The following is an 18,802-nucleotide window of genomic DNA, read 5'->3' as shown; positions in this document are numbered from 1 at the left end:
TTTCTTGTTATGACATATTTTACGCGCCTACGAAACGCATAAATTTGGCCAGCTGTTTTCTTTACAAGTGCACGTTGATTGGTTCAAATGCTATCACGTGGAGCAAAGCGCGCGATATCAAATCTGCTGAAAAGAAAAAAAGACTGAAAAGTTTTGAAAATATGGTTATTTTACCCCTGAATTTAATGCTTTAAAATTAACAAAACCTAACAAAACATGCGGAATTCTGCCTTTAGAGGTTTTTTCTTACTTAAGAGGCTAAAGAAGTAAGAAAATCGATAAAATGAAGAAGGGGAATCCGAATCAAAAGACGTTGTTTCAGAGCTGGGGGAAGAACGAACAACAAACGCTGAAGACCACTGAAGAGAGGAAAACTCAAAATCATAGCGATAATATCCCCATCGAAATCATCGATCTCGAAGATGATGACGAGGATGACGGGCTCCTTGCTGCTGCCTTGGAAATGGAATCAATCGACCCTCAAATAAATCAAAATGGTATTCAAAATTCAAACTGTGCTGGAAATGTTTCGAATTCAGAAACTTCAGAGGAGCCAAAAGAGGTCGAATATTTGCCCGGGTTTGACATGGAAAGCGGAAATGTCTGGATTTATCCTACGAATTATCCCATTCGGGATTACCAGTTCCAGATAGTCCAAAAGGCTTTGTTTATGAATACACTGGTGACCCTCCCAACTGGTCTGGGGAAGACGTTTATTGCAGCTGTGTTGATGTATAACTATTACCGTTGGTATCCCCAAGGAAAAGTTATATTCATGGCGCCCACTAAACCCTTAGTGGCTCAGCAGATAGAGGCTTGTTATAATATCATGGGTATTCCAGAATCAGACACTGCACAAATGACAGGTAAATTTTGTAACTGACTAAACTCCCCCACCCCCTCCCCCCATTCATTTGGGTGAACACGAGTGGTGAAGCGGTAGAGCTAGCACTCACTTCTCACCTCTTGGGTTTAAGGTTCAATCCCTGGCATGCTATAAAATGAGTAGAGTTTGTTAGGTCGTTTTGCTGTTGATTTGAGGGTTTTCTAAGCCTTCCTAGCCTGCGTGCAGACCTGGTTCTGCACGCAGGCTACAGCCTTACCTGACAAGCTAAGTTCCAATTCAATCTATGAATTAGCCATGCCCTGACTTAGATGAGCCCAGATGATGTTGTTTCAGGGTTTGATCTGTGAGTTAGCCATGCCCTGACTTAGATCAGCCAAGATATTTTTTCATGGTTCAATCAGTGAGTTAGCTGTGCCCTGATTTAGATCAGCCCAGACAGATGTTGTTTCAGGGTATCGATAACATTTGAAGCTTCTACATTAAGGTAACATGGCTCCAAACAAGCGAGAAGTTATGTGGAAAAACAAGAGGGTTTTCTTTCTTACACCTCAAGTTCTCCAAAATGATTTGAGTAGAGGGTCATGTTGTCCTGAAGGTGTCGTTCTACTGGTGTTTGATGAAGCTCACAAGGCACTTGGTAATCATGCATACTGTCAGGTACTGTACAGATAATCAAAAGCACTAAGAAGTATCCTAAAAGGGTTCAAAATAATGGCATTTAAATTTAAATGTCTAGCCAAATTGGCACTTATCTGGCTTAAATGCCTTTTAGGACATTTAACCAGATAAGGTCACAGATCAGTCTGATGGGACTGGTCATATCTGGCCACTGAGAAGCCATTATTTTAGCCATGCAAGAATGCATGCACATATAGAGTAGTTTTCGTAGGACTGTAATAGACTAATTATTGTAAGTGCATACTGTTCTGCACCATGTAAATACAAAGACAATACTACAGCCTTCTCTGTGGGTTAATCTAGTTACTTTTCACTTCTTGGGGATCCTGTGTAACTTGGGGAGCAGGAGGACTGGGAAATAAGAAGAAGATAAGAATGTTATCCCTAGTCTCTCTCATCACTTGTTTTACATAGGAAACCTAAAGACAATATGATTTCCAATGTCCCAGCATTCTGATTGAATGACCAGAATTTTTTTCCACAGGTTGTGAGAGAAATTTCCAATTACACAAGAAACTTCAGAGTCCTTGCTTTAAGTGCCACACCTGGAGATGATGTAAAGGTAGGCAGAAACTTTAGGGATGAAAATAATGGCTGCTCAATACATGCATCAGGAGTTCTGTGCTACTGCTCTAAGCGCATGCTAACGGGGTCAAAAAGTGGGACATGAGTCGTACAAACTGCTATATTTTGGTATATTTGATTTGGAATTATCTTGATTCTATTTGCTCTTGAATATTAAATAAAAATTGTGCTTGGAAAGAAAAATACAATTAAAAAATAGCAATTTTTACAACCCAGGATCTTGTTTGTTTATGCTAATTGTTACAATTGTTTAGGCTGTGCAACAAGTGATGACAAACCTCCTTATCTCACACATGGAGCTGCGATCAGAAGATTCTTCAGACATCCAACCCTACACTCATAGTCGCACTGTTGATAAGATCGTTGTTCCTCTTGGGGATGATATTTCCAGGATAAAAACGCACTTTCTTAAGGTAAACCACTACAAGTTTGCTCTAATTTGGTGTGAAGTTTGAATGGATGATTATCATTGGGGAAAAAATTATTGTGAAATACCAGTGAGGGAAATGAATGTGTGATGCACCCAGCCACACAAGTTGAAACTCATGCACCCTGCTCGACAGTCACAGCCATATTATATCTCTACCTGTATATCTTTGCCATGATGTGATGTCCAGTGTGTTTGGCTGAAGGTTGACTATTGCTTGTGCAATATGCACACAGCTTGAAACTCATGCACTCTACCTGATGTCACATCCATATTACAGCTGTATACATGTATCTTTTCCATGTGTGATGTCCAGTGTGTTTGGCTGACTATTGCATGTGCAATATGCGCACAACTTGAAACTCATGCACTCAACCTGACGTCACATCCATATCACAGCTATATACATGTATCTTTTCCATGATGTGTCATGTCCAGTGTGTTTGGCTGACTATTGCGTGTGTAATATGCACACAACTTGAAACTCATGCACTCTACCTGATGTCACATCCATATTACAGCTGTATACATGTATCTTTTCCATAATGTGTGATGTCCAGTGTGTTTGGCTGACTACTGCGTGTGCAATATGCACACAAGGTTTCTGTTCAGACTAATTCACGTCCGTACTGTATTTCTCCTTTATATCTACTCAAGGATCTTAGCTCAGATAATGTGATTGTCTTTTAGGTGTTGGAAGGAATTGTTGGGCGTCTATTCTGTAACAGAGCACTGTGGCAGAAAGATCCCCAAAGAGTAACCAAGTATATGCTGCTGAGTGGACGAGATCAGTTCAGGAAAAGAAATCTAGAGGGTTATGTAAGTTTATGGAGCTATAGAATTATACTAAATAAGAATAAACAAACTTAATTTATTTGCGCAGACTCGGCTTTTGTTTGACGATCAAGTTTATTTAAGCCTGGTTCACACGAGCAACGCAAACGCAAACGCAAGAAAACTACGTGTGAACTACAGTAACACAAACGCAAACGCAAACGCAAGGAATGGAAAATTTTCCATTTTCTTGTGCTTGCGTTTGCGTTTGCGTTTTTAACGTGTGAACCGGAGAAAACGCAAACACAAGCACAAACGCAAGACGTGGTTCACACGAGCAACGCAAACGCAAACGCAAACGCAAGGAAAATACGTGTGAACTATAAACAATCACTACTGCGCATGCGTCTCTTAATTTACTTGCATTTGCGTTGTACGTGTGAACATTGCTTGCGTTTGCGTTTGCGCTTGCGTTTGCGTTGCTCGTGTGAACCAGGCTTTAGTGTGGGACCCAAATAGTGGGCCTACCAAACTATTTGACCGTAGATAGAACTGTCCGCGCATAAGCTTCCTCTTGGGTAAATTACGAAGGTCAACAAAACGAGCTCTCAGAACCTCTTGCATTTTTGCTCTTCGGTAAAACAAAAACAAAAACAAAAACAAAACAAAACAAAACAAAACACACCCACAAAAAAAACAACAAAACAACAACATCGCATCAATGTTATAGTTGAAGCCATTTCTTTGCTTTGATTAACAGACGAATGGTCAGAAAGGAGCAATTGAAGGTGACTTCGCCATGGCAATCAGCTTGTACCACGCCTACGAACTACTACACCAACACGGTATCCTGTCCTTCTATAACTTCATCAAAGCAATCATAGATGGCAGTAAAGGTATGGTACGCGCTAAAACAGAAATCAAGCGCAACAGTCAGTTCATGGAAGTCATGGAAGAACTCCGTGAGAGTATTGAATGCCCGCCGGATGAAACAGCAGAAACTTCGGCTCTGTTTTCCCAATTCACCTCACCACGAAGACGCGCCATGCATAAACAACCCTTCGATCCTTCCTTCAAGAGCCACCCAAAACTGCTCAAGCTCGAAGAAGTTATTGTAGAACATTTCCTGAAGTTTTCCAGCGAAGCGGCAAGTACTTCTACATCAGTGGACAATGAAAGCGCGACCGAGAGCAAGCCGGTTGCCGCCGTCAATACGCGCGTGATGATATTCTCTCAATACCGCGATAGTGTCGGTGAGATTACAGCAATATTAAACAAGCACAAGCCTTTGGTTCGTGTGATGAGTTTCATTGGTCAAGCGTCTACTGGGAAGAGCTCACGAGGATTATCACAGAAAGAACAGCTAGAGGTAAAGAATTATTTCCTTGATATTTTTTTTCAGAAGTGTACTACTTATGGAAGTATACCATTAAATTCATTGAATTTTTGTTCGTCACAGGTTGTCCAGCGGTTTCGCAAAGGTGGGTACAATACCCTGGTAGCCACGTGTGTAGGGGAAGAAGGTCTTGATATTGGTGACGTGGATCTGATCGTGTGCTTTGATGCGCATGCGTCGCCTATAAGACTGGTACAGCGCATGGGCAGAACAGGAAGGAAGCGTAATGGTCGGATCGTGGTTCTTGTTAGTGAAGGCAAAGAAGAACAGGTAAGAATGGGTATATCGTACATCATGTATCATCATCATCACCACTATCATAATGTCATCAGATGCCACCACAATCATCACTATCATTCTCATCAAATTATAAACCTTCATTATCATCATTATCATTCGCTGATTATCATCATCTTCACCACCACCACCATCATCATCAGGATTGCCATCATCTTGGTCCTCATCATCATAGACAACCACCACTGATTCCTTAGTCATCACCATCATTACTACCATCTTCGCCATCATCACCACCACCACCACCACCATTATCATCATCAGGATTGCCATCATCTTGGTCCTCATCAATATAGACAACCACCACTGATTCCTTAGTCATCACCATCATTACTACCATCATCGCCATCATCATCATCATCATCACCACCACCACCATTATCATCATTAGGATTGCCATCATCTTGGTCCTCATTATCATACATGACCACCACTGATTACTTAATCATCACCATCATTACTACCATCATCGTCATCATCATCATCATCACCACCACCATTATCATCATTAGGCCATCATCTTGGTCCTCTTCATCATACATGACCGCCACTGCGCCACTGATTACTTAATCATCATCATCATTACTACCATCGTCATCATCATCATCTTCACCACCGCCATTATCATCATCATCAGGATTGCCATCATCTTGGTCCTCATCATCATACACAACCATTACTACCATCATCGTCATCATCATGTCATGATCACCGTGACTCTCAAAGCATATAATGAAATGCAAACATGTTTCTCTTAGGTCTACAAGAGAAGTCTCAGTAACAAGAAATCCATCCATAAAGCGATCGTACAAGGCTCTAAATCCTTCGAGCTTTACGACGACAACCCGCGCATGATTCCAAGACACCTGATGCCTCGCGTACTCAAAATGCAAATGACTGTTGGGGACTTTGTTGGCAACAGGTATGATCAAATCATTCTTTTTTGACACCTTGGTAGTCAAGGGTGGGGTAGCGATAGCACTCCCCCCTCGGGTTTTGGGTTTGATTCCTCGACTCGACATCACATGCGAGTAGAGTTTGTTAGGTCTCTCCCTTGATTCGAAGGCTTTTCTCTGGTTTTCCCTCTCTCCTAAAACGTTAAATAACAGGTTCAATCTGTAAATAAGTGGCGTGTCCTGACTTAGATTAGCCCAGCGATTGTTACAGGTTTTGATCAAATTAGCGTTTGATTTGATATTGACGTTTTGAGTTGGACTCACTTTGCAATAGTGACAGGGTTCGAAATGGCTCAAATAAGTAGCTGATAGTCATTCCCTACAACGATGGGCTGGCACACGGTATTGGAAGCAACAAGCCAACCAGTCTCTTAAAGCTACGTTTTATTTATTTTTCCGTTTTCATTGACAGAACGAAAAAGCGCAAATCAGAGGCAAACGAAAGCAAGTCAACCAACATCACTAGTTTTCTCGGCAAACCCGGCACATCCAAGACACCTAACCTGTCTCGCAAAGACGATGGATTTCTCACCTACGAAGAGCTCATCTACTGGCAGGAGAACTTCAAGCTCCCCAACTGCGAAGCAGGCACTACGCCACAGAATTCCAACCGAAGAAGATCGCGCAAGTCTCTAACAGATCCGCCCGTCAAGGAGTTATCTTTGAATGAGTGGATGGCGTGGCAGAACGTACCTTCACAAGTGTACAAAATTGCACATTCTAGACGAACAGAGCATATGATCGAGATTCTAGAGTTCATAGAGCTTCATGGAGAAACTGGAGATGGTGGAGATGATGCTTATGATGTGGAGATGATGACGTTTCTGAATGAAGCAGACCTGCCTACTCCTGAAGATGATGCTATGATCATTGGTGATGATGATGGTGGTGATAACGAAAGGGTAAATGATTCCAAAGACAAGACTGAGAAAAAGAACAAGAAGAAAAGAAGTGTCCCAAATGACAACGACAAAAATAAGAGTAACAAAAATAAAAAGTCCAAAAAATCAAAAAGTATTTCACCACAGCAGAAAACGAAGTGGAGAGAATACCTAAAGGGATTTGAAAACGAGGATAACGATTTTGATACTGGAGAAGTGGAGTCTAAAAACCTTGAAGAAAAACAAAGCAACGATGATGAGATACGACTCGAAATCCTTGATGGCGAAAAGGAAGAAGCTGCGAAAGCAACTGAAGAAATTTTACCAGAGCATAACGCCACGGAATTGCATGAAGAAAATGAAGGATTTGAAGTATCAAGTCAAAACTTTTCACAGCTACTTCCCTCTTTAACTCCACAGAAAGTTCACTCTTTGCGTTCACGAATAACGGATGTCACGGATGATCACGCTAAAGTTGTACCGCTCCCGCCATCTTTGGATTCTTTGGACGACATCAGTCCTTTTAAATTCGATAAGAATTCCAAATCTTATGACAAGGAAAATACGCGAAAATTACATAAAGACAAAATACTTTCTTGTAGGAGGAATATCAATCTGTTTAATGAACCTGAAGTCGATGATATAGGTTGGGAATTTGGTGAGAAACTATTAGGAAATAAGAATTCTAAGACGAATTATAGGTCAAGAGCATGCGCAAACCGTAATATTGAGGAACCTCCGCATCTGGATCTTGAATTTGATTTTGGGAAAGAAATGGATAAAAAATGGGAAAACGAAAACGGAGCAAAAGAATTGACAAAGAATTCTTCGATACCGCCATGCAAGGGTGACTTAATTAAAGAACCGCCGGAACTTAGTTTTGAAAATGAGGTTGTAGAATTAACCAGCGAGAAAGAGAACTTGATGTTGGAAAACACTAAATCATCAAAAATGGACAGGAATTTACGAGGAAATTCTCAATGGCATGGCAAAGGTTTTTCCTCAGAACATTCTGATTCGTTGTTAACTGGAGACGACGAAAATGATTTCCAGGAAAAAGAAAGTCCCCAGAGTTTTAAACCAAAAGAAAAGTCTGGTTTTGGTGCGGGCGTTGTCTGTAAAAATAAGACTTCTGATGTTTTTGAGGATGATATTGAAATAGAGTTTGGAGATGATAGTCTTGCTGATGGGATTCTAGCCGACTTGGACGAGGAAGAGTTTGGAAGAAATAGTTTGGATAATCATTCAAAAACAGGTAATAATAACCAAGGCTTTCCTAGTGGAACTGTCTCGAAATCCAAAGATGTAAGAAAAAATATTCATGAAAGACATGATCTACACATCGATACCCGGGAAGCTGAAAATAAAATCGATGGAGAAAAACACAACTCAAAGTGTGAAAATGTCGCAAAAAAGTCAAAATTGAAGCTCAACTCGAAAGAAAAATCATTGGGTGATAACAGTTTGAAAAAATCGATTCTCAAACTTGGTGCGTTTGAAAGAGTAAATTCTGCGAAGAATTCTTTCAACTATGTTATAGACTCTGAAGAAATCTTTGATCACTCTACGGACAAAGTAATGGACGCGGGGAATTTTGAAAATAAATCTAAAGCTCAAAGTATTTTGACTGAAACGAATGATCATTCTGGAGAGAATCTGCAAAGGAAAGGGGATTTTAATTTTAAAAAGCCAGATGCAATTCTTGGGAATCGTAGCTTAAAATTTAATCGAAGCGCGGTTGTTTCTCCTAAAGCCTGTAGGGATACGAACCATGAAAATGCGCAAACAGGAAGCCCAGTTTTTACGAGTTCTCCGATAAGAAAGTCTTTGAAATTAAACTCTAAGGTCAACCTAATGAAGAAAAATTCTTCATGTGGCGAATACGAAGAAGAAAATAGTTTAAAAGTTTTTGAAATGCAGAAGAACCAGAAACGTTTTTCACCGTTTAAAGAGTCGCGCAGTTCTCCCTGTGCTAGTGAAAGATATTCTTGCTCATTTGACGTAAAACACGACGAAATTCAGACGAAGGGAAATGATGACGTGCACAGAAGCGATCCTCATGATTCGCCTATTCTTCGAAAGCCACTTCGAGAACGGCTCGCAAACCGTGGCTTCGAAGATACTGTCAACGATATAAACATAACTAAACGCAATCAGAAAGACTCGGATATCATCTCGAACGATGATGATTCTTCGCCTATTATAAGAAAGAAATCAAAAAGTGAAACTTCAAATGTTACCGCGATTTCACCTTTACAGGAATCTCAAAATATTTCGCGCAAAGTTGATATGGAGGATGGAGAGTCGCCTCTTGTCCGACGACGTTCAAAAGCCAAAATAAGAGACGGAAATGTCTTCGCTATTGCTGAAAGCGATGAGGAATTTGAAAATGATATCCAGAAAACAGACTCACAGTTTTTAGAACATGAAGCGTTCGACGAGGTGAAATCCCATGGCGCATCAGATGATCAGAGAGATAGAAGCGTTAATAAAATAATAGGGCTACGCAACAGAAAGCTTGTTGGGGCGTCTGACAGTGAAGAAGAGTTCCTGGTAGAAAATAGAAAAGGTGAGTTGCTGTTGTTGCTTACTGCGCATGCTCAACGAAATGCAGCATTTTCCCACCTCATGAAACACACAGGGTTCCCGCTACGAAACTCGGAAGTGTTTGGGAGCTTAGTTTTTAATGCTGGTGGACTAGTAAACATAGTATGATTGTATTAACAAGTATATCTCAATATTTAGATTATGTCCAGGGAGTTGGAGCTCGTCATGATGTACAAAGAAAGATTGTTCTTCAGAACAGCGTGAAGCGCAAAAGGTTGTGCTCTCATCCACCATCTAAAGTACGTACGATATGGTGCATTCTGGTCTAGCTTGAGTACTAACATATTGTTTTACCTTATACTTTGTGTTTTGTAACCAAGCTTCACCAAATTGCACCTTGCTTGTCCTATGGCACGATAAAAATGAATTACAGCTATTTGGCGTTGTTGCATGTTCTTTACCATGCTTGGAATGAATTATATATCATAGAGTGCAAATAATATACCCGTGAAATAGTTAGGATGAAATAGGAGATAGTTAGCGCTTAGTAGACAAGACATAGAAATTCAGTGAGGCATGACAAGGGCACGGGCGTTTTTTAGAGTGACAACTCAATACGCAAATGAATAAATACGAAAATGCGAACATATATAATCACACGAAGGAAAAGCAAGTACAATAAAATATATTTATCGCAGAATAAAGTCGAGTGATTCAGCATTCCTAACAGTATTTTTCACTTATTCCAAGAAACAAAAGCGGCTTCACGCCAATCATTTCCTAGACGAAGAAGCCGAGCTATCAGGAAGTGATATCGGCGAATTTACGGACGATGAAAGCGACCTCGGTAGCGAGTTTGACAGTTTTATCGACGACTCTTCTCAACTCACCCAACGAACGCCTACTTGCCGTACCTCAAGGGTTCCAAGATCACCCATGGACATGGCCGCTCTATACCGCCTGTCTCTAATGAGCCCACACGCTAGGAATCTTAATTTCCGCACACCAAACTTCCGTAGTAATAAGAATAGATATAAGATGAACTTCAAACCGAAAAGGACTGGTAGCGAATCTGAAGCTGAAGAGACGCATGCGCATGAGAGTGATTTAGAAAATGAGATGGAATTTGACAGCGAGGAGGGATACTTCGAGGAAGAGGAGTACGAAGAGGAAAGCGTGTACGGAGATGAAAACGAAAGTCCTGACAATAGCGTTGCGCTAGTTCAAGAGATATCTCCACACACACCAAGTCAAGTTCGACGTCCCTTGAAACGCCCAAAGCGAAAATACGTTCTTAATGACAGTGTTGATGAAGATGTTACCGTATGCAAGAAAACGCCGTTGAAAACAAACATAAGATCTAATGCATCCTGTAGTGCGCTGCAGTCAACGCAAGCCTTCACTTACAAGAAGTCACTTCCCACTATACCCCCAAAGACTAATTCATTCACCGCGTCGTCTTCATTACTCTCAAAAGAAAATACTCCTATTTGCATAGCTTTGCCAGCTTCTATAGGTCCTGAGAGAGAAGCTGATACTTCAAATCAAAATTTCAAGGAAAGGCGCTCTATTTTGTCATCCAAAGCCGCAGATTCGTCCAAGAAAGATGGGGATAAAACAAGAGAAAGAAACAGTTTGTCCACTACGTTTGACTTTGATTGGGATAGCAATGGTTTTAGTGACACAGACTTGTTGGAAGCGATGGAGAACAGTGATAAGTATGATGGCTTATCGAAAGCTGGTTCAAATAGGAATACGAGTACCTTGTAAGTGTTATTTATTTATTTATTGATAGATGAGGCAGTAAGCCGTGTGGGATGGGCTCGGATATCAAATAAGAACATGCGCAATAGGTAAAATCTTCATCTAAGGCTCGTAATTTACCTATTACGCTTGTTCTTATTTACTTATTTATTTATTTATTTATTTATTTATTTATTTATTTATTTATTTATCCTTTAGAAGGAACATAAAATCACACCTTATCCAAGACCAAGAAATGCAAGATATTGCTCTTGCAATGGCAGCAACGGATGACGATATGAACTTAGAAATGTCTGAAATGCCAACATTCTCTCTGGGTCTCGACTTCCTTGGTGACGACACAGAAGAAAAGGAGCAGCAATCCGTCGTGCTGCAAGCTGATCAAAATCTAAATAACAGTGCTTTTTCTTCGGAAAAAAATAAGAGTGTTTTGAAGGATTCGCCTTTTGCGTTGAAACGACAATCACCTCTGCAAAAACAGAAGCAACAACAACTGCAGCAACAAAATGGGACACAGGAATCCAAGTTTACTAAGATTGTCGCACCCCAAAGATCTGGCGAATCAAATACTCGTGTGTTCAGCTTTAAGTCATCTTGTGCAGCTACTGTTCAGCCATTTAGCGAAGGAATTCAGAACTTAACGACAAATTCTCAGAATATAAACAAAAATATATCTAGAAGTAGCACCGTGTGTAGTAGTGATATTATGGGTAAAGGACTCCAGGGGTATAGTAGTAGCGGTGGTCGTCTGTTTGAAAATAAGGGAGTTAGTGAGGAGAAGAGTACCGCTCATACAGCGATAAGCACAGACAAGGACAAACATCACACTACCTTGTGTTTGGATACTAGTACACCCAACAGCACTCCAAAGAATATTCCTAGGGCTTTTGTCTCTGTAAGTACTAACACCTTGCGTCTTACCTTTGAGCAGAGCCTTGAAATTCTTATTGCGCATGCAAAATGAGATGACAAGAATAACGATGATCTGGGGTCAAGAGTGGGGTTTCACAGACTATTCACCATTTTCCATACATCAGTTCACTGGTCAAATATAGACTGCGAGCTAAGTCCCTCTATTTCCCTTGGTCACCGTCCTTCTGTCTGTCCGTGTCTATTGGTCGAGGAAGATTGGTTACGAGTCAAAAGTCCGCTCGCAGTCTAGGTCAAATACAAAGCATTCAACCGAAATCAAAGGTTCAAATTTGAATAATCCTTTGAAACTACCTGTATGAAAAATGGTGAATTGGCATTTCATCGCGCATGCGCGGTAAAAATGAAAGAGCTCATTTATGGTTTAATATTTTAGCCTTCACAAAGAGACCGAGACAAACTAGTGATCCTCGTGGACACCAAAGAGATATGCAACGTTCAGGTAAGCAACAAGTCCTTGACTCGAATCTTTCTAGTATGAATGAATTTAACCTCCTAACTCGGCACCTATCTGCGCGCATCATATTGGATTACAGCCATGTTATATACCTCACTCTCATTGGTCTATCTTTATTTCTATAGGTAGTGTCATGCCTTCGTCGCAAGCACAATATCAAAGCAGAAGTCTGTCAGTTGATTCACTGTGATTATGTTGTTAGTAACAGAGTCGGCGTTATACGAAAACTCGTATCAGGTACGTATCGAGCGCCACCCGATTTACCGACCGGTTGTATAATCCTATATTTTTTCTTAACAACAGCCTTCCTTAAGCGACCAATGTGGTCAAAATTAAGTCAGTTTAGCCGGTTACGACAGGTTCAGATTTACCGACCGGTTGTATAAACTTACTGCAATATTTTTGTAAACAATAGCCTCCCTTACGCGACCGCTGTTGTCGAATCTAAGCCTATCCGGTTACGACTGGCTGGGTAATATATCAAAAGTTCAATCCTTATTTAATGTGTTCTATATTATGTTCTAGCTGTGGCTAATGGAGCAAATTCAACTAAACTTGTGGATAAGATGAGGCTGATGTGCGACCTGTATGACCGACCGTGTCTTATTATCGAGAAAGATCGAGTTAAACCTGGAGAAAAGGAACGTGACTGGTAAGTTTATTCAACCACTCTCCCCTCCCCCCAGTGATTGTCATAAATCATGCTGTTCTGTTGTTTTCAGGTCAAGGAGCCATGCTTACTCACACACGCTGGCTTGTATTGCACAGACCCACATCAAGGTCTTGTTCAGTGAATCTCAAGGTTTGTATGCGCCTTGAAATACTCTTCTCTTCTTTCTTTACTCCTCTCCTTTCGCTATTCTTATTTTTCTTCATTTGTCCACCTTCAAAAAACAAGAATGTGCTAACTTGTTTGGTTGTTGTCGTCGCTGTTGCTGCTGCGTTGGTCTTTCTGAACTGACAGACGAAGCAATATTCCTCCTAAAATTTATAATTGTTCATTGTGTCTTTTCCCCCTCTAACAGAGGAAACTGCAGCTCTTTTAACTGAACTTGCATCGATGGAGTCAAAGAAAAAAGCAGCGATTCAGGCTCCTTTGAGCTTGAACAAAGAGACTCAACAGGTAAAACGCACTCTAAAATTTATTTCTCCCCACAAAGCGTGGTTCGTAAATTGATAATCACGATGGAAACTTTTGTTTTCTTGTTCACCTCTACAGGTGTTTCGTTTTCTGCTAAGCATCCCAAGGGTTAGTTATATCACCGCACTAAATCTGTGCTCTTCTTTAAGAACTCTACGAGACCTCATTTCCAGGTATGAATTGTTAAAATCCTCCATATATGTCCAAATATTTAAATGGTTTCTTGTAGCTATGAATGGCTTTCCGAGACACTGATATGGCTTATGGCTTACGATAACAGTAACACGGCTTCCGGAATGACATTGAATTGGTTTCACATTTTTCTTCTTTGAAAATTTTTGAAATATTTCCCCCAAAATGAGCGTTTTACAGATCTGATGAAATTTCTTGTTATTTTTCCCCAGTACTCCTGACGACCTACAGAAAATAACAAAGCAGCTATCCCAGTCTCGAGCAACAGAGATTTACAATTACCTGAAGCATAATTTCGACGAGGCCATGACAGCAAGGAAGAAAAATTCTTAATATTAGGAAACAGCTTGTCGTAATTTGTAAATAAAAGGGTTTGGAGGGGGGGGATTTTAAATAAATAGATTGGGTTGTAATCAAAACTAGATAATATATAAATCTGTACATAATAGACTCCGTGGCGTCCATGTTGGAGGATATGACTCATCAATTATCCAACATGGCGGCTGTAATTATAATTAAAACAGATGAATGAGGAAAATAAAGTTCATGAAAAGTTTTAAACGCTTAGTAATTTCTCGAGATCGCGTTTTAGAAATCTGGACCAAACTATGAATCAAAATATGACCAAACCAAAAATATGCTTTGCACCCAGGGAGCCCAAATAAAGATTGCTAGGTTAAGAGAACCCGCTGACCAGTTGTGGTCGTCTCAATAATTCAAAAAATTTTTCTCAAAATCATTTTCTCCAACTTCTCTTTTTTTGAGCTCTGAAATTTAAGTTTTTTGTCCCAACTAACCCTTAAAATGATGTATTTGGTTGTATTTTTGTTCACCCAAGCCTTAGGACAAGAAACTTGGCGGTGAGTGATGCAAAAACGTCTTAGAAATGTTTTTAAGATTTTTTCACAATTTTTATTCAGTTAGGAATTTATTTTGGATCAAATTTTATGTTTTAGGTATTCTGTCCCACGTGAAGATCAATCAGTGTTCACAACTGAAGACACTGTAAGTCACCCTCAGCTTTGAACTATATTTTTCATCAATGGTTTTAGCTATTTCGGCATGTAAAAGAGCTTTTAACTTTTCTTCTTTGGGTAGAGCTTGTGAGTCTTCAGTCTTCTGATCACAGAAAAACCTCAGGGGGATATGTTTGAATAAATGTAATCTTACTTCAGCTTTACTTCTCTATTCTATTTGTAAGTACACCTTACAATTCTCGATTTCAGATTCAACTTGAATACTTCGGGAACCAGTTAGTTCGTTGGTGTTATCCAAAACATTGTTTTTTCAATCAGACAAGGTAAGGCAATTTTTCAACAAAACTCTTAGATTTTCTTTCTTATTTTATAAGAAATTTCTCTATGGCATTCACAGAAACTAGTAAAGGGCTCACTTCGTGGTACTTAGAAAAAGAATGATTCGAACTACGAAGAGAGTCCTTTTAATTTTAGCTAATAATCTATCGAGTATTTTACTGTTTTTCAGGACTACTTTGACAACTATGTCTTGTTGTAAATCAGGATACTATCCCATCAGTCCTGTCTTGAGCGAAACCATGGTAACGATATTAATATCTATTAGATATTGATTTATCAATATAAGAAATATTAGATGTACATAAGCTTTAAGATGAGAATTAATTAATCATCAATTTATTAATCATCAATTAATGATAAATATTATTGTTCTATATTTTTTTTAGGTCAGGTATATCAATATTGTCCACAGCCCTTTCTGTTTCGATTGGTATCTTACTCATTATCGACCAACAAACGAGTAAGGCACAAAAATTATTCATAAAAATCATGACCTTGAAAAATGGGCAGAAGTCGAGATTTATACCCTATACAGCCGTACTAATAGAAGTCCTTTCTTATTTTTTTTAGTATGTCATTAGAGGTTTTCAGAATTTGGGTCTTAAATCCTAAGTATGCAGCAAAAGAAGAGAAAAACGGCACTGCAATTGTACCATCGTGGGTAAGAAGCGTTTTAGTATATCGGGGGTTTTAAACCAATGATATCGATTTGCAAAACAATAGATTATTTCTTTTGGAAAATACAATCTCTGAAACACCCCCTATCGTGCCTACCCCATTTCCCCCCTCCTACCCCGTTTCCCCTTACCCCAACATGGCTGTCTTGTATAGGCTTGCTCCAACCCAACCTCTCTGAGACTCACAGTCAGGGTGACGCGCGAAGCAAGTGAAATAAAGCGAGCGTCGAAGTCGCGTGTGATCCTGGTTGGGCTGCCTGTGTTTTATTCACCGCGTGTGAACTAGTACGGACACGAAAGGCTTTAATTCGCAAAAATCTAGCTTTGTTTTATTTTTATCATTTTTCATCTTTTTTCAAGTTTTCTGAAAGACTTTCGTTCATATTCCACTACTTCGGACAACACCCCAAGCTTACCCTGAGGTCTGGTTATGCATCAGTACCAAAACCTCTGAAGTTCATCAATGTAACCTTTAATACAAACTTCAGGTAGGTACGTCTTGGTAAATGTGTGTTAAAATCCCACACTATCAAGGACATTTTTAGGAGATAGAACATATATATTGAAGTCTAGCTTGGTTATAAAAAATCTTATATGGTGTTGCCTGTACCCAAGACAGACCACTGTGCACCACGTTTGTCAAACTCGCTTCGCATCTTAATGATTTCTATTTTATGGCACTGCGCTGTTGTTATTTCTTATACTAGATTAGGTAGTGTTTCCAGCACTGTGTGGCAGTCACTAGCGTGACAAAAAGTTGCGTTACACTAGGCGATGTTTTAAAAATCGTTACGGCAATCTTCACGATAAAAAGCGAGACATAATTGTGACGCAATTTTGCAATTTTGGTAAGATGCGTCGGGCAATATCACATGCCTTCTTGAAAGAGTGACCAACCAATGAATCTACAATATTATATGGCGAAACGGCGATTTGTCTACCCCAATCTTGTCAATACCTCAGCTTTGAATAGACATCAGTGACTAAAGCGAATGCGATAAATTTGATTCGATATTTAATTTAATTTTCAGCTACTGGGAGTTCATCACTACTTATATCAAAAGCCATCAAAGCGTTATTTGGATCAGTGGGAATTCACTTGCTCTCTATAACTGCTTCATAAGGTAAGACATACGTCATATACCATATCTCCTTCGCCTCTCCTCAGTGTCATCACAGCTACGCTTTCTCCATTCGAAGGTTCATTGGGTTCTTGTCAACCCCCACTTCGCAGGTTTTTATCAAAATGCAGTAAATGGCTTGTCTCACTATCTCACTCTGTTTCTTTTCTTTTTTTTCTTTTTTTTTTTTTTAATTAATTAATTAATTAATTAATTATTATTTATTTATTTATTTATTTTTACATGTTGTAATACAATTTTATTTCACATGGAAAAGAATGTGAATTTTTTTTTTCCTTTTTTTTTTTTTTTTTTTTTTACAGATAATGCAATAAAATACAAACATAGACTCTGTTTCTGGGGTGAGCCACCCAACTGAAACTCAACCCCCCTCCCGAAAAGATTTAGTGGATCGCAGCTCACCCCTTTGAAAGAGATTTCTTATTTTTTCAGTACTGCTGAGAATAAAATTATCAAATTGCTGGCTTCTTTATATCTTAATAGAGATGGCCAGGTGCAGATACTTCATCCCAAGTATGTTATATCAGCCTTTCCTCATGAAGTACAGGTTAGCTCGTGCGCCGCTTCTTACCGCCGTGGTGGGGGCCGTGTTCAATTTGTTTTCAAATTCATTTTCATCCTACCTTTTCTTTTATGTGCCTTTTTCTCATTCATTCATTCATTTGTTCGTTTTGTTTTTAGCTCATAGGTGATGGTCAACCAGCTCGCCTGATAACGGTATGCTTATTGTTTAGCTCGGACATCACTGAATTTTTCTTTCATCCTAATGCCAAAAGAACCAGTTTTCTCGACCCATATCTCTGTGTCTATCATATTGCCAACCCTCTGCCGACCATTTTTTTTCAATAATTTATTTCCTAAGATGACACTGATTCTTACTTTTCTTTCTATCCTCAAGGACCCCAGTGCATCTCATATTGCTGTATATATCAGGTACAAACCATCAAAACATTTCATTCTTGGTGTATTATCCATCGGTTGTCAACAGCAATAGGCCGTTTGCATGATGGCGTTATTTTACTACCACTACCAAAATGCTTCGCGGATATTTCCTCAAGAGAATAGTAAAGGTTCTGACACACGGTGCAACATTGCATGCAACATTGCACGCAGCAGGACTGTTGCAGAGTGAGTCTGACCCAAACTTGTTGCACGCAAAGTTACATGCAACAAATCTGAAGTTGAATTGCGCTCTACTATAGCAACATTGCGCGCAACAATTTTCATCATGTGAACATGGCTACAACATTACTTGCAACATTTTAAAATTTCCAGCCAATCAGCTTGCACCAAATTTATAACTGCTGACCAAATATCTTAAAATAGCAGGCTGACACAAGCGATGTTGCGTGATTTTGTTGCAATGTGTGTCACCCCGATTCAAATTTGTTGCGTGCAATGTTGCACCGTGTGTCAGCACCTTAAGACAATTGGTGCTAATTAAATGAACAAAAGAAAATGTGCAAAGGAGTCTGGTAGTGGGGGTAGTAAATGACATCATATAATAGCAGTGACCTATTCCGTGACACGATAGAAGTAAGCATTATTATCCTCCTCTAAGGCCCCGTCCACACGTATCCGGAAATTTTTGTATCCGCAAATTTTTTTTTGCGGATACGAAAATGTTCGCGTCCACACGCAGCGTATTCGAATCGTTTTGGAATCGTTTTCACTGTCCACACGTATCCGGAAATTTCATGATCCACCCTGATGCATGCTAGTGGCTATTCCCTTTAACGGATAGGTTTTCTTATTGAGCATGCGCAAAATCGTGTACACGTCAGCGTATTCGAAA

At 39.6% G+C, this 18,802-nt stretch overlaps 2 protein-coding genes across 2 annotated transcripts in view; both read left to right on the top strand.

The window, feature by feature from the left end:
* Positions 1 to 175: 175 nt before the first annotated feature.
* On the top strand, positions 176 to 14,433 carry LOC116301424 (uncharacterized). Its single transcript, XM_031710516.2, has 19 exons — positions 176 to 866; positions 1,332 to 1,504; positions 2,010 to 2,087; positions 2,365 to 2,523; positions 3,228 to 3,356; positions 4,072 to 4,680; positions 4,771 to 4,977; positions 5,763 to 5,926; positions 6,373 to 9,410; positions 9,587 to 9,687; positions 10,139 to 11,154; positions 11,351 to 12,047; positions 12,459 to 12,524; positions 12,665 to 12,776; positions 13,065 to 13,191; positions 13,262 to 13,341; positions 13,565 to 13,662; positions 13,759 to 13,853; positions 14,085 to 14,433. The coding sequence occupies exons 1-19, from the start codon at positions 284 to 286 to the stop codon at positions 14,203 to 14,205; spliced, it is 7,653 nt and encodes a 2,550-aa protein (XP_031566376.2). The 5' UTR covers positions 176 to 283; the 3' UTR covers positions 14,206 to 14,433.
* A 243-nt stretch (positions 14,434 to 14,676) lies between these two features.
* Positions 14,677 to 18,802, top strand: part of LOC116303477 (cation channel sperm-associated auxiliary subunit epsilon-like) — a 17,042-nt gene continuing 12,916 nt past the window's right edge. The window contains exons 1-10 of the mRNA XM_089023997.1: positions 14,677 to 14,732; positions 14,829 to 14,877; positions 15,099 to 15,172; positions 15,358 to 15,430; positions 15,575 to 15,579; positions 15,759 to 15,849; positions 16,226 to 16,353; positions 16,897 to 16,989; positions 17,491 to 17,554; positions 17,689 to 17,724. Of these exons, the coding sequence (XP_088880123.1) occupies positions 14,677 to 14,732; positions 14,829 to 14,877; positions 15,099 to 15,172; positions 15,358 to 15,430; positions 15,575 to 15,579; positions 15,759 to 15,849; positions 16,226 to 16,353; positions 16,897 to 16,989; positions 17,491 to 17,554; positions 17,689 to 17,724 (669 nt within the window). The remainder of the gene's footprint in view (positions 14,733 to 14,828; positions 14,878 to 15,098; positions 15,173 to 15,357; positions 15,431 to 15,574; positions 15,580 to 15,758; positions 15,850 to 16,225; positions 16,354 to 16,896; positions 16,990 to 17,490; positions 17,555 to 17,688; positions 17,725 to 18,802) is intronic.

Source organism: Actinia tenebrosa, unplaced genomic scaffold (genome assembly GCF_029948245.1).
Source record: "Actinia tenebrosa isolate PJP-AT-01 unplaced genomic scaffold, QUT_ActTen_1.0 PGA_scaffold8__29_contigs__length_14323225, whole genome shotgun sequence".
NCBI lineage: Eukaryota > Metazoa > Cnidaria > Anthozoa > Actiniaria > Actiniidae > Actinia > Actinia tenebrosa.
This window is presented reverse-complemented; position numbering and strand designations above follow the sequence as displayed.